General features: G+C 32.8%; 3 protein-coding genes across 4 annotated transcripts in view; 1 reads left to right on the forward strand and 2 right to left on the reverse strand.

The window, feature by feature from the left end:
* The window catches only part of LOC145329357 (acyl-coenzyme A diphosphatase NUDT19-like), a 31,000-nt gene extending 30,349 nt beyond the window's left edge, over positions 1-651 (reverse strand). For both annotated transcript variants that reach the window (XM_080173429.1, XM_080173430.1), the window contains exon 1: positions 594-651. The gene's annotated coding sequence lies outside the window, so the exon portion shown is untranslated. The remainder of the gene's footprint in view (positions 1-593) is intronic.
* Positions 1-16,220, forward strand: part of LOC145329363 (pyrroline-5-carboxylate reductase-like) — a 400,948-nt gene that overhangs the window by 367,027 nt on the left and 17,701 nt on the right. The window lies entirely within an intron of this gene.
* LOC145329356 (NEDD8 ultimate buster 1-like) lies at positions 646-15,336 on the reverse strand. Its single transcript, XM_080173428.1, has 23 exons — positions 15,262-15,336; positions 14,759-14,813; positions 14,478-14,567; positions 14,054-14,100; positions 13,749-13,814; positions 13,057-13,091; positions 12,559-12,668; positions 12,262-12,327; positions 11,909-12,024; positions 11,573-11,640; positions 10,854-10,918; positions 10,128-10,252; positions 9,306-9,385; positions 8,684-8,724; positions 7,519-7,626; positions 6,695-6,787; positions 6,102-6,157; positions 5,106-5,199; positions 4,410-4,517; positions 3,886-3,947; positions 3,490-3,547; positions 3,053-3,160; positions 646-1,434 (listed from the first exon to the last, which is right to left on the reverse strand). The coding sequence occupies exons 1-23, from the start codon at positions 15,315-15,317 to the stop codon at positions 1,354-1,356; spliced, it is 1,788 nt and encodes a 595-aa protein (XP_080029554.1). The 5' UTR covers positions 15,318-15,336; the 3' UTR covers positions 646-1,353.

Consider the following 16,220-nt stretch of genomic DNA (forward strand, 5'->3'; position numbering starts at 1 on the left):
GAAGAAATATAGAGAAAAATAGACAGAGATATTCATTGTTAACCCTTAGATGATGTAAATTTTTTGATAGACTTACTTTATTGAATTTAACAAAAAGATAAAGAGTGAGACAAAACCAAGTATCATATTTTATTAATATTGCTTATACAAGAAAGGTCATTCAAAATTATTTCACCAATATTAAGGTCAAGTGACAAAAATTTAAATTTCCACCTACTTCGCCCCCAAAGGGGGCATCAGTAGAAGGAAAATTCAAATTTTGGTCACATGACCAAAATTGTTGAAATAATTTTAATATCCTTTCTAGCATTCACAATATTACAAAAATATGATAAATAACTATTATTCAACAACAAGATGAGAGGATAATAAGACTAAAATCAATTAGGTAGTATGTTTAAAATGGACTATTAAGTAATGATTTGAGTAGAACGTTCTACAGCTGCAGCTGGCAGAAAAAACGTGAATTTTTTTTCAAAATTTACCTTGCCCATTGCTAAGTCTAGAAGAGATAGGACAATTCTGACATGCCTAAATTTATTATAAGCGCTCGATTAGCCGTAAATGTTGAAAAGCTTTGCTTAAAAAAATACCTTTATACAAATTTCAAATTAAGCATATACTAAAAACTATAACATACTATAATTATCTGAAAATAGATTAAATATTTCCTTCATCATATGTCATAAAAACAAGGATGACAACATCCATAATTAACAAAGCACAAAAAATTGAGGATAGATCAAAGGACAAAGTTAGTCAATTAAAATATCTATTGGTCTTTTCGACAGACCGGGAAATCTCAATCTCATCAGTAAAGGGAATCTTTCAAAATAATTTCAATCATCTATCTTTAATAGCATCCGAGAAAATCACATTTGTCCAATAAAGTTTTTTAAAGACAGACGGTTGGACATTTAGAATTATAGAGTAGTATTGGTACTGGAATTTTTTTCGCATTATAAATTACAAAAAAATATTATTTTATATATATTAAATTGTCATCGATTTGGCTTTGAAGGCACATTTATTTATTATAAAAAAGTAGTCGCAAATATAGGTATAGAATTATTCTATTCATCGTATTTAAAACGATAATGTATGTATTAAAATAATACTGTAATTCATTTATTTTCATTTCAAATACAACAAAATCATGTATCGTATTTTTTTCTATACAAAAATAGATTTTCTAAATTATTCTGTCAATTTCTAGAAATATTAAGTTTTGCAATATGATCACACATTGCCAGAATATTTAAAATACCTTTACCATCATGATTAATATTAAGAAAGTACGATAATAACTAATACAGAGTTACAGCTCCACAAGTTGATCCACTGGAGCAGGAGCTAGAGGTTGCAAAGCTTACAATATTTGTCAAGGTATTGTTTCTCCAGTTCCAGGTCAATATCCAGATGGTGCTCCTCATCCTATGTACATAGATAGATAGGTAGATAGAGCGATAACATGATAGCAAGTTAGAAAGAAAATAAGATACTAAGGTAGAAAGAAGGATAGATAGATAGATCGATACCAAGAGAGCAAGTTAGAAAGATAGTAAGATACTAAGGTAAAAAGATATCACGATACCAAGAGAGCAAGTTAGAAAGATAATAAGATACTAAGGTAGAAAGATAGAACGATAACAAGAGAGCAAGTTAGAAAGATAATAAGATACTAAGGTAGAAAGATAGAACGATAACAAGAGAGAAGTTAGAAAGATAATAAGATACTAAGGTAGAAAAGTTAGAACGATATCAAGAGAGAAGTTAGAAAGATAATAAGATACTAAGGTAGAAAGATAGAACGATAACAAGAGAGAAGTTAGAAAGATAATAAGATACTAAGGTAGAAAAGTTAGAACGATATCAAGAGAGAAGTTAGAAAGATAATAAGATACTAAGGTAGAAAGATAGAACGATATCAAAAGAGAAGTTAGAAAGATAATAAGATACTAAGGTAGAAAGATAGAACGATATCAAAAGAGAAGTTAGAAAGATAATAAGATACTAAGGTAGAAAAGTTAGAACGATATCAAGAGAGAAGTTAGAAAGATAATAAGATACTAAGGTAGAAAGATAGAACGATATCAAAAGAGAAGTTAGAAAGATAATAAGATACTAAGGTAGAAAGATAGAACGATATCAAGAGAGAAGTTAGAAAGATAATAAGATACTAAGGTAGAAAGATAGAACGATACCAAGAGAGCAAGTTAGAAAGATAATAAGATACTAAGGTAGAAAGTTAGAACGATATCAAGAGAGAAGTTAGAAAGATAATAAGATACTAAGGTAGAAAGATAGAACGATACCAAGAGAGCAAGTTAGAAAGATAATAAGATACTAAGGTAGAAAGATAGAACGATATTAATCAAGAGAGAAGTTAGAAAGATAATAAGATACTAAGGTAGAAAAGTTAGAACGATATCAAGAGAGCAAGTTACAAAGATAATAAGATACTAAGGTAGAAAGATAGAATGATACCAAGAGAGCAAGTTAGAAAGATAATAAGATACTAAGGTAGAAAGATAGAAAGATATCAAGAGAGAAATTAGAAAGATAATAAGATACTAAGGTAGAAAGATAGAAAGATATCAAGAGAAAAGTTAGAAAGATAATAAGATACTAAGGTAGAAAGATAGAAAGATATCAAGAGAAAAGTTAGAAAGATAATAAGATACTAAGGTAGAAAGATAGAACGATACCAAAAGAGCAAGTTAGAAAGATAAAAAGATTTTAAGATAGCAAGATTTTAAAAATCTAAAGATAGGTAGACAAATACGAGAAAGACAGACGACAAAAAGCAAATAAGAAAAAAAGAGATACAAAGATGGAAAAATAGAAAGTTAGAAAGATAGCAAGATTGAAAAATAACAAGGTAGAAAGATAGAAAGATAAAAATAAATCAAGGTTGAAAATTAGAAAGGTAGAAAGACAGAGGTGAGAAAAAAAGAAAGGTATAAAGATGGACAAATAAATTGCAGTCAATCCATGCTTTGTTTGTTTTTCACTACTTATGGATGTTGTCAACCTTGTTATTATGCCCTACCTTGTTTATTGTCCCCTTCATTCTCTCATAACTAGCTTCATCCTCTACTTTCTCCTCTTTTCTTCTTCTTTTCTCTTTTCTCTCTCCCTCCATCTCTGGTATTTCTCCCTAGATAATTAATTAGGTGGAGTGGGTAGTTTTACGCTTGTTTGTTAAAGCACTGTAGGTATCAACCCCGAAAGCAAAGAATCCCCCCCCCCCCCCTGCCTCCCACTACTTACAAAATAAGGGAGGGAGGGGGGGGGGGGCAGTGCTCGACAGACACTTTATGGAAAATTGTAAACCTAACATTGACAAAAATGCATCATCTTATTGCCAGAAACACAGCTAAATATATTTTTGCTCAAAGATCTAGGGATAGGAACAGTTATTTATATTCTAAAATCCCTGGGACAATTTACCGTGAAATGGGCCAAGTCCAAAAGATGTATGCCTACCTTGTATTGAAAGAGATATTCCGCGGCTGCCTCAATGTTCCCCTCTTTTTCCAAAGCTTTCCTAGGCACACGACATTCTTACAACCGAGAGAAATACAGTCAAGGACGTCAAATGAACTTAAATACTTAATATTAATATAAAAATAGGTGGATTTATGTCATAAAAACTGTAAATTTGAAAGCCTCATTGAATTTAATGGATGTAAAAATGACAATATGGCTGTGTTTGTGACAGAAGTATAGCTGTAATTTTGACGGTGGATAAAAAAAAACAACTTTTTGTCAAAAACATAGTGGCTTTATTTTAGCTAGTGGTAAAAGTGGAGTGGCAGCACCCCCTTATTTGTTAAGAATCTGTCTTAATGTATTTCTTTGGCGGTTGTAAAAATGACAGCGTTCCTGCACACGTCTGCTGGATAACCCAGGGAGACAAGCTTCACTATATCCTCTTCATTCACCTAAATTATATCACTGAATAAAATAACATGATGTCTGTTTGTCTGTCTCTATTTGTGTAACCGTAGAGAAGTATCTTGCTAACCGTTGAAACAATAGTTCTCATTAATGCACAAAGAGAATTTTGGGGGAGGATTCCTGCCCAATAAAGGTATCAACGGACGTAGCAGCTACTAAGCAATAATAAAATCGTACTAGACTTGTGATCGACTGATAGAAAGACACACACGCTTATAAAGTAGCTAAGCTAAAAAAACATTACTAATCAATCATGACTCTCAAGGTATAAGACAATGGACAATAAGTTGATGTACATCCCCAATCATGATGAACAAAATTATCTAGTCTGCTGATAAAAAATTATTGGTTGAAAAGTTTGATCCAACGATTAAGATAACAGGTTCATAAACCTTTGAGTACAAGTGAAATTTACAGCCAATTCTCCCCACTCCCATTCTAATTACCTCATCCGTTTCATCAACGGCCAGCTGAATTAGGTCCGGCTGTTCTTGTAGCAGCTGTACGGCCAGGTTCAGACCATTGTTGGACTGCTTCAGGGCAACAATACCAGCCTATTAAATTGGCGCATTTCAAACAAAGTTTCATGTTGATCTCTGAATTCTCCCCCCACACTTCACTTATATTTAAAATAAATTAAAAATATGGGGGGCGGGGTAGTTTTTATTTTGTTTGTTTATTACATTATGTAAGGTTAGGCTAGGTTAGGTTATATTGAGTACTTGGTGCCCCAACCGGGTTAGGGCACTGCAGTTATAGGCCTAACGGGTTTTGGCATCCCACTGAGGTTGGGCATAGAAAAAAAAACCCACCCAGTGCTCAATGGGTATTTTGTATAAAAGCACCAAATTAGTCTTCTAGTGCTTTTTGACAATTCAACAGACAAACCATAATATTTTGGAAATCATTTCCTAGTACTTAAGACAAAAAAAAGGTAAATATGATGAAAAATTACTAAGACCTAACTTAATTTTTTTTTCATAAAATCATAATAAAGTTATTAGGCCAACGAATTAGTAAACTTGTTTCTAAAACTTCTGTTATCAGAGAAATTTATAGTCAAATGTCCCCTCCCTTTCTTATACTTTTAAAACCAAGCAATTTCCTTTTGTACTGCATTACTTTAAAAAACTTACTCTTACCTTTTTAGGGAAGCCCATTCTTAGTAGGGTGTCAAGATATCCAAGATTTACCCAGCTACCATCAGCACATTTACCTACACTCTCTCTACGCTTTCTAGATAGATAGATAGATAGATAGATGGATAGATAGATGGATACTTAGATGGATAGATAGATGGATAGATAGATGGATAGATACATGGATAGATAGATGGATAGATAGATGGATAGATAGATGGATAGATAGATGGATAGATAGATGGATAGATAGATGGATATATAGATGGATATATAGATGGATAGATAGATGGATAGATAGATGGATAGATAGATGGATAGATAGATGGATAGATAGATGGATAGATAGATGGATAGATAGATGGATAGATAGATGGATAGATAGATGGATAGATAGATGGATAGATAGATGGATAGATAGATGGATAGATAGATGGATAGATAGATGGATAGATAGATGGATAGATAGATGGATAGATAGATGGATAGATAGATGGATAGATAGATGGATAGATAGATGGATAGATAGATGGATAGATAGATGGATAGATAGATGGATAGATAGATGGATAGATAGATGGATAGATAGATGGTTAGATAGATGGATAGATAGATGGATAGATAGATGGATAGATAGATGGATAGATAGATGGATAGATAGATGGATAGATAGATGGATAGATAGATGGATAGATAGATGGATAGATAGATGGATAGATAGATGGATAGATAGATGGATGGATAGATAGATAGATAGATAGATGGATAGATAGATGGATAGATAGATGGATGGATAGATGGATAGATAGATGGATAGATAGTTGAATAGATAGTTAGACAAATAGTAAGATTTGGTAAGTGATATGGATAGTTGGATTGATAGTTAGATATATAGTTTTAAAGGATAGCTATATGGCTAATAGATGGAGAATAAGATAGATAGTAAGATGGATTCTAATCCAGTGGATTGAACCGACGCCATGCTGGAAATAATATTACCTCAATTCTCTCTCTTCCTTTTCTTTCTTTTTTATTTCCTCTTTCTCTTCTCTTCTCTACAAAATTTAAAGAAAAAGATACTAGCAAAGCACAATAACTTTAATCTATAGGAAGGGTAATTTTGTTCATCATTATTGAATTTGATTGATTAATTCATCTACTTTGTCTTATCCTAAAAGATCCATAACATTCAGTTTATTCTAGCAACGAAAATAATTCGGGAAAAAAATCACGAAACCTATACGTGATTTTCAGCTGTCGTTTGGGGAGCAACCCTTTTTAAAATTGACGACCTTTTATCTGCCCCCAAAATATTATTTTATATTTATTTCGCTTGTTGCCTATACCTTATTCCTGCCTAACATTACATTATCGCTAACAAGAATAAAAAAAGGATTGTAGCTTATAAAATTATTCTACAATCATTTTGCATTAAAACATTCATGAATAATATTGAATCTTTATTGGGCTGTAGAATGTTACAAGAAACATTTCCCCCCAATAATTTTAATCACTATAAGGGTTAATATTGTTTATCATAATTGTGGATGCTTATTTATATTTATTGCCCTTAAGCTTCATGTTTTAATTACCTGATTAATATGAATAACTGCCGCCTCAATGTTTCCTTTGGCAGCTCGTAGTCCCAGTCTTGACTCAGCCATCCCATAGCCCATGTCCATCAACTAGGTAAACATATCATATAACTAATAGGGTGGGTCGATTTTGGACATTTTTATCTGAAACCTAAGAGGGAACCTGCACTCGATTTATATAAGTATAATACACCTCTGGATAATTTAAAATTAATCTCAAGAATAAAAACCGTTGGGGACCACACATACAATTGGTTACCTTTTTTGAATTGTAGTGTAAAATTTATTGAATAAGAACTATGGCTTAATTGTGCTCCCTAAATAAAGTGCAGGTTCCAAATTAGGTCTCAGATAAAAATGTCCAAAATCGACCCACCCCAATAACTACATCCATCAATTGGGTAAAAAGGATGAAAACATCCATGAGTAGTAAACCACAAAAAAATCATGGATGGACAAACGTACAAACAGGGTTTTAGAGAAATAGAGAGAATATATCAAAAATCAAAAAATAAATTTTTAAGAATAAGTTTTTTTGTCTTATAAATCAAAAACGGCAGACAGGCAAATATAGACTTAATGCGCACAGGTCATGGGAATCTTCATTGAAAATTTCACCGGTGTATCTTAAATAGCAGCCAAGGAAATCATATTTCACCCATAGCGGAAGGACTGATAAAGTGAATTGATGTGAAGATTCCGATAATAATTGAGTATCTAGTAATTTTAACTGTCCGTCAGTCTCGGTTGCTAATGAACATAAATCCTGAAATCTTCAACAAACATTCTAAATTAAATAGCAGCAAAGCTTCGCTACTAACCTGAAATAACAGCTGTTCGTTAACCTCCAAAAGTTGGGATTCAATTTTTGTTTTCTGAAACAATAGCTTGGCCTCTCTCTCCCTGCCAGAGTGGTAGGCTACTATACCCTTAATAGATAGATAGTTGAATATTTAAAAGGGTGGGTCGACTTTAGACATTTTTATCAGAGACCAAAGTGGGAATCAGCACTTGATTTTTATATATATAATAAGAGATATAAGTTATCCGGAATTTTAATGTAGGGAGTAGATTTGAAATCTGCATCAAATTTTAAGGATTATTTATAAAATTCGTTTTTTGTAAAATTCTTTATCTGAAAGCGGAAACACATTTTAAGTTAATTAATTTTGACCAATAGGATAGGTGGATTTTAAACTACCTGCGCTCTAATTAGTTGAATGATGTACGACATCCAATCAGAGCGCAGATTTTTTAAATCCACCTATCACGGATGCCAAAATTAATTAACTTAATTTGTATTTCCGCTTTTAGATAAAGAATTATACAAAAAACGAATTTTATAAAAAAAATCCTTAAAATTTGATGCAGATTTCAAATCCTACTCCCTACATTACAATTCCGGAAAACTTATATCTCTTAATATATAATACACCTCTCGATGATTTGAAATTTATCTTAAGTCTTCAAACCGCTGACGACCAGACATACCTACAATTTTATGGATATTTTTGAAGAAAGAAATTAACGGTAATAGTTGCTCTAAAGGATAAAATATAATTTTTTTATTCATATAAACTTGTTACAATAAATACAATGCAATTTTCAGGTCTTTTTTCCTTGGAAACAATCAGGTATAAAGCAAAAATATTGTTTTGACTTAAACAAAATATTTTATGTTACCAAAATACTTAAATATCATCTAGTAGTACATCCTAATATGAAATATAGGTGTTCAAGTCGATTTCAGATTCCAGGTACGGTCATGTAGGTGGAGATGTCGCATTAGGACGTTTGTCGCATTAGGAGGTTTGTCGTTTAGGAGGTTTGTCGCATTGGGACGTTTGTCGCATTATAAGGTTTGAGCAAACGAATAGGATAACATAGCTATAAAACTTTGAATACCAGTGTAATTTATAGCCCAATATCTCCTAGCTACCTATCTTATACCCCTTGATTATTGAAGGGGGGGGGGGGACTACTCACCTGAAGTAAATGTAATCTCATCAGTAGCGCGGCTTCTTGACCTTAGTCAGAGAATAAAGTTTTAAGAATATAAACATATATTTACCCAAAATTATTTCTTTTAAATTTGCTCACTGTCATTTTCAACCAACCAATCATGATTTAATAAAAGTAGGTTCTCAAAGCTTTTCGTCCAAGAATGATAAAACGTCAACATACCAATTTTATTTTCAGTCCAATGTTCCCTGATGTATAACAAGCTAGCAATATCTATTAGAAACTAAGAAAGAGAACATTTTGATTGATTGGTCCAAACTAGATTCCCCATACTTATCTACCATTAATTTTAATCTGAGTTTGAAAAAATTGTAAGAACATTTAGCACACCAATCTTAAGGGATAAGACAATGGTCAAAAAAATAATAAACACCCATATGTACCTAAAATTTACGCCTATTTGCAGGCCAAGGCACCCCCTATACTCTTACTATTCTTACTATTAGTGTAACGTTCCGTAAACAAAACAGCAGTATGTATCATTTTCAACATCTCTATTATGACACAGTATGGACACGACTTGAACCCAACACCTCCCCAACAGCAAGCAGGCATGCGGATAAGATCTCAAGACTTTATTTCCTGCCTGTTGATCCCTTAATTGTGTTCACTCGTTCCATATTACTTCCATAACTTTCTTTAAACATTCTCTCACAGTTATCCAATCTAAATAAGAGCACTGTGAACTAGATTCATCATAAAGTTCAAAGCTATGTCAATATGAGAAATACCACACACTATAGTCTAGATTTACTATTCATAGTTCATAGTTAGGACAATTTTATAAAAGTACGTATAATCGTTTAAACATCCTCTCATGATCATCCAACCTTCAAATAAGAGCACTATGCACTAGATTCTAAATAAAGTTCAAAATTATGTCAAAATGAGAAATACCACACACAGTGGGCTAGAAAAATTATCAAATTTATGGATATGACAATTTTAAAGGCTTGTTTAATCTTCTAAACATCCTCTCATTGTTATCCAATCTGAATAATAGCACTGTGAACTAGATTCAACATAAAGTTCATAGCTATGTCAATATGAGAAATACCACACACTATAGACTAGATTTACTATTATTTCATAGTTAGGACAATTTGAAAAAAAGTATACTTAATCTTCTAAACGTCCTCTCATAGTTATCCAACCTTCAAATAAGAGCACTATGCACTAGATTCAACATAAAGTTCAAATCTATGTCACTATGAGAAATATCACCACAAAGATTCATTGGAATAGAGAATCTTCACCAAAATTTCAGACATAGATCTCGAATAGGTAGCAGCCAAAAAATTCAGGTTATCCTCTAACGGACAATTCGAATTATAGGGTAGTTCCTCTACTAGAAAATGATACTAAGAGTCATTATTCTAAAAATATTTGTCTAAGAGTTATAACTTACCTGGCCGTGGCATTGGGTAATTCTTGTACAGCCTGTAGCATGAGATAGCACCAGGCAATGTCCAGATTCAGAATAGCAAAGTTGTCCACACTCTCTACAAGTTCACTGCGACAATTGCTAAATTCCTAAAAAATCAAGGCATGTTGTTATTATTATTAACGTAATTCTTTATCTAAAATATCTTATATGATTGGATCTATCAATAAAACTTGAATTTTGGCACATTCCTTCTAGGGGATATAAGTGGGGTAGATCATCCTTCAAAGCACATACTCTGAGCTTATTTTTAAAAATATCGAGCCTATTTTTTAATGAAAACTTTTTTCACTTAACTGATTAAGCAGCCATGACAGGTTTAATTTAGGCACTAGTGGGATAAAAAAACAATCTAAATACTAAAAATTATTAGAAGGAAAGTGCCAAATTCAATTATCAAAGTTTTACAGGTAGATCCAATCAAATAAGAGATTTTACAAAAAACAATTAGGTTGTTCGATAGTAAAATTGATGTAAATTCATCCATATGAGATGAACAAAATTATCCCTTCTGTAAATTAAGATTATTGGTTGAAAAGTAAGGACACTACACACTACTAATCAAAATTCAATAAAAATACCTAAAGTTTTTGAGCCAACGAATAACACAAAGGGGTACAAGTGTAACTTAAAGTCCAATGTACCCTAGCTCCATAATAAACAAGGATGGCAACATACATAAATATTTACCTGTTCAGCTTCCAATAAAAATACAAGAGCCGAAGGATAATCACAATTCTCTAAACATTCCCGACCTAAAAAAACAAATAAAAACGTGCTTTCTATCATAGTGTACATCGAGCAATGACACCCCCCCCCCCCCCCACCCCACTACATTATTTTGTAACTTAATTGAAAATAAGGAATGGGTAGATTTTTTCCCCTTTACCTAACAATTGCGGGGCTGTCCAGTAACCAATTTAACCTAACCAAACCTGGCCTAAAGTAATAAACAAACAAACGAAAATCTCATTCCCCCCCCCCCCTTAACCTTATTTTACGTCTATTTTAGAATAAGGTGGACTTGTAGCTCGACAAGGCAATTTTAGGGAAATTACTAGATAAGTATTTCTATAGATACTAAAGTTAAGCTGAGCATTAAACATAGACAGACGGAAAATACTATTGATCAAGAAGATTCTCAACAGAGACGGAAAATACTATTGATCTAAATAAGACAAAATAAATTAGACAACCTGCTTATTTAAAATAATTCATAGCTAGAGGAATCTTTACAAAAACTTTCAGCCGTCTATCTTTCAAAGATTCAGTCAATTTAATTTTTCTTTTTGAATGTAATGCCCTACATGCTCTACAGACATAAAACATCAAACAATTTAAGAGATATCTCCACTCCACAGTCTAATATCCCATCCTTCCCTACTAACAATATAAAATTATCTTGGTACCTTTTTCATGCAAAGACATGGCGATGATCAAAGCTTTATGTTCAGCCTCGGGCAGGTCCAGTGCCCTTCCTGTCCAGTAAGATTTAGGGATGACTTGTTTGTCAGTATTATCAAGTCATATGAAGTCTGTGTCTGTCCGTCTATCCGGAAGTCTGCTTGTACATCTGCGTATGAATCTAACTTTATGTTTATCAGCATGTCTGTTTGCCTGTCCCCAAGAGCCCCCAGAGGCCTCTAGAGGCGTAGACACTAGCTTATAGTGATATATTTTAAAATAAGAAAATTTTAATTTAGTTATAGTAAGTAGTCATATTGAAAAATAGTCAGCCCTCATTCCCTGATTGGTCAGCAATTTGTAGAGCAAAGTCGTCTTTTCCCGCGGTTTTGGCGCCCAATCTCTCCGCATCCTTCTTGGTCTGGTCCAATAACAAGCGACGTTGTTCATCTACTACCTTAATACATTGATTGATTGATTGATATAGAGATAACTAGATAGATATGTAGACAGACGGATATAAAGTCAGATAGATAAATAGATCCAGGAGTTAAATTGCCCCTTGAAAAAATTTATCCCATCCTACGAAAAACTTTTCTTTCTCTTTAAAACAAAAACTGAAAGTGTGGAGGTCGACTCTCTCCCAACTCTAGGGGCCTCAAGGGGCGTAGCTGCTAGTAGTAAGATATGTAACCTGCGATTGTTGTTGACTGTCACTAGAGACTAAAACTGCCATTATTGTTGAGCTGGTCTTCAGTCCCTACATATAAGAAAATATCCATAAAATCAGGCTCAATAACTAGGCAATCAGACAAACGAATATTACAAATTTTTTTAAAGTACTAAGCTCGAACAAGTGATGTTTGGTACCTTAAACCAGTGCTGTTAAGCATTTTTGGGGTTTATTTACTGTTTTTTTTAATATATCAAAATAAACTGAACCAAATTAATAAGACCACGATTGAAGAAAAATATTAAATATTAATATAACCTGTTCATTAAGAATTTCCATGTTCTGTATAACCTTGCCACCAGAGATTAGTTTTAACATGGCCGGGTTTTTATCAACTAGAACTCCTATCTTAGCCTGTAGGTCACTACCTGGATAGTCAGATAAAAACTTAGATAAATTGATAGATATATAGATAGATAATTGGATAGATAGATATATAGTTTCAACATAGCCGAGTACTTGAAAACTAGACCTCTTATATTTAGATATATAGTTAGAATAATATGTAGGTAGGTAGATGGATAAATAGATATATATCCTAATACAATAGATATACAATTGATAAATACATTTTTATATAGATAGATAGACAGATGGATAAATATACATATGGTTAAATGGAATAGATATACATATAGGTAAATTTACAGATATATAGATAAATATATTTATATTTATCGATAGTTGGGTAGTTAAATAGACAGATAGATAGATATATAGTGGATAGATAGAAAGACATTTTAGTTAATAATCTACCTTTTTGTTTTGAATCTATCTCAACAATTCGAATTCTGTTTAATTTAGCACATTAATAGTAGAGTATGCGGTATTATCAGGGATATTAAGGGATAAGACAATAGACGATAAACTGATAAGGAGGAACAAGATAGCCCATTTTTATAGATTACAAAAATAGGTAGAAAAGTTTGGACACTTTGTACAGTAACTCAAAATAGTTAAAACCAGTGTTGCGGAGCCGGGGGCCTTGAAGCCGCCATATTTTGCTGGAGCCGGAGCTGGAGCCGTAATTTTCCGGACTAGATAAATAAAGATATTTTTATAATTTATAATTTGGTAACCCTGTTTTGTCATGTGCAAATGCCCCTTTTAAGTTTTTCAAGTCCATTTTTATCAAAAATTCAACTTTTAAAACCTTCAAAAGTCAAAAACAGACGTGAGAAAAAAAATATGTCGAGTTTTTCCTGATTTTAGATCGGAGCCGGAGCTGGATCCGGAGCCGCCATCATCACAGACGGCTCTGCAACGCTGGTTATAGGACCTAACTCCCTAGGGCTATAAAAATCTTTACTGTAAAGGAGAATCATAAATGTTAGCGGTTAGCGAGATCATTCTCTACACACAAATAGACAGGCGGATATGACAGAAGGGCATCCTGTTACTTTTATATAACTACATTAACAGGCATCGCTAATATTAAGTGTGCTTTCCTAGATTTGAGGCCTTTGGAACATTTTAGTCTGAGGTACAACACACCACTCTCTTCATACCTCTTCCTGCAACATAAATTATTTGCTGAGGTGGATTCTTAAAAAAAAACAAGAAAGACAACATCCATTAATGCTACCAAAGTACCCAATAAATCCTAATCTAACCTGACCTAAAGTATGAAACAAACAAAATCTCCTAATTGTTTTTTAAAGGGGGACTGGGGAATTATTTGAGCACAGCAACAGTAGCAGAACTACTCTATAAAGCTGACTATCTGACTGTATATCCGTGACCTTAGTCGTACCTGGCTTCTAGTTTCTCCAAAGCATTCTGTTGCAATGACATCATACACTAAAATCAATAGATTATTAAGTACCTTCTAAGGTTTATACATACAGGGATCTGTGGAGATAAGTCAATGAATGTACAATGTACATCCATATCAGTAAAAAATCCCCTCTTCTGTGTGTCAAAGTTAATGGCTCAAATAACACAAGTTTTCTTTAAAAAGCAATAAAAATTGAACATCAGCATGTTCCAAATTGACGTATGGACTTTCTGGTAACGATTATATAGTTGCCACGCTTTCTAAATAGTAATAAACTGCTGAATATTAACCATGCAAAGTTTGAAAACGATAACACAATTCTAACATGCCAAAACTAATAAGAATGTCGGAAATATAAACCAACCCAAATTATAGGAAAATACCCTTTTAAACAATTTACCTGAAATATGTGCGGGACAGGAAGGTCAAGTTCAGATTTCAGCGTCTGTGCAAGTTCATGAATATTTCCCTCTGCACTACTCTTCTGCTCCTGAAATAAAATTGATGCTGGTACTTTCACTTAAACCAATTTCTTGACCACAGAAACACTCAAATCCCCACCCTAATTTAGAAATAACACATATTTCTAGCCTCTGAGGGGCATAATCCCTGCAAAATCGGCTGTAAATATTTTTCTCGAATTCATTTAATTGTTGATTGCAGCTCGGTACAATATCATACCTTATTATAGTATGGCTCCTCCCAAAGTTTAACCTTCTGCTCATTTAGCTTCAATCTAAAATTAAATAAGGATGTAAACATCTATACATCAAATATAGTGCTATGTAGCACCTAGAGTTTTGCCTACTGTTATTACTAGTAAAATTAGTAGGATTGCCTTGGTCCTATAAAAGCAATATTTATGATCGAAGTAAGCTTATCATATTACCAATACCAACACATTAGCAATGTATAGAACTAAGGTTTTATCCTTTCACAGGGATCTTTAGGGATAAGACATTAGACGAAAAATTATAATTGTCTCCGACGCTGATAAACAAAGTTAGCCCTTATTATAAGTTTTAAAGTTTAGACATAACTAGTTAGTAACCATCCAATTGAAATTTGATAATAATATCCAAACTTTTGTGTCAATAAATATAAATATAGCATAAGTTGGTTGTAAAACTTTGGGTACAAGTGATTTTTACAGTCTACTGTCCCCTCCCTCCTAGATCTTGCACCTTATCTTTGTCATCATGGTTTCCTCCATTATTTCCGCCAAGTTTTCCGAATCCATTTTCTTTAATTTCTGAAATAAATAAACGTCCAACATGATTACTCGTTTGGTGCTAGGTACGAATCGACTCGACCTTAAACAAAACTTTATACGTTAAAAATAGCCCTACTGCTGCTTTGTCAGGTGCAAAATAAGGAGCAACACATAACCATGCACAATTAGGACTTCAAGACAAAGGTTGTGCCAACTCACAGGAATTCAATTGAATGTTTGGAGGGCATTTGACCATCCCTAAAATCGTACACATTAGCAAGATTTGGTTTATTGATTTAATACAACGCGAGATCTCTGTATTCTTCCAAGGTTTAAGAATGATATGATCATTCTTTCAATGCGCATATCATTATATAAGCACAGATTTACAACGTAAGCAATCTCCAATTAATTGACGGAATAAAATAAGGTGTCCTGTATCATGGAAAAGTTTCACTTAAAATAATACAGTGATCCGTGTAAATATTATTAAATTAATAATAGCGTACAGACTGCAGTCCTTGACGTACTGACACACGGGGAAAGTGAATTAAAGAGAAGCTTTGCTACAAAACAATCAATTATTAATATATATATATATCTCAATTGTGAACAAGCTACTATCAATTTTTCTTTAAAAATCAAAACTTAAACATAAAATTATCTTAAATAAACAATAATCACGTATATATATGAACAAATATCAAAGTACTTGATGATTTGTGGATTTTTTTGTATTTTTATTTTTGTTTATTTTGATGATTGATTGATTATTAAAAAATTTAACGCGGCTTTTTAAAAGATATGCGCACAGGGCTAACAACATTAGAATTCTTTTTTAAGATAATAAATGAATCAATTGTAGGAGGGGGAATTATACTGTAGATTCACTTGAAAGGGCAAAGTTAAACCCTCTAAGATGCATAAACT

The sequence above is a fragment of the Acartia tonsa genome, chromosome 10 (genome assembly GCF_053477335.1).
Source record: "Acartia tonsa isolate MP-2025a chromosome 10, ASM5347733v1, whole genome shotgun sequence".
Lineage (NCBI taxonomy): Eukaryota > Metazoa > Arthropoda > Copepoda > Calanoida > Acartiidae > Acartia > Acartia tonsa.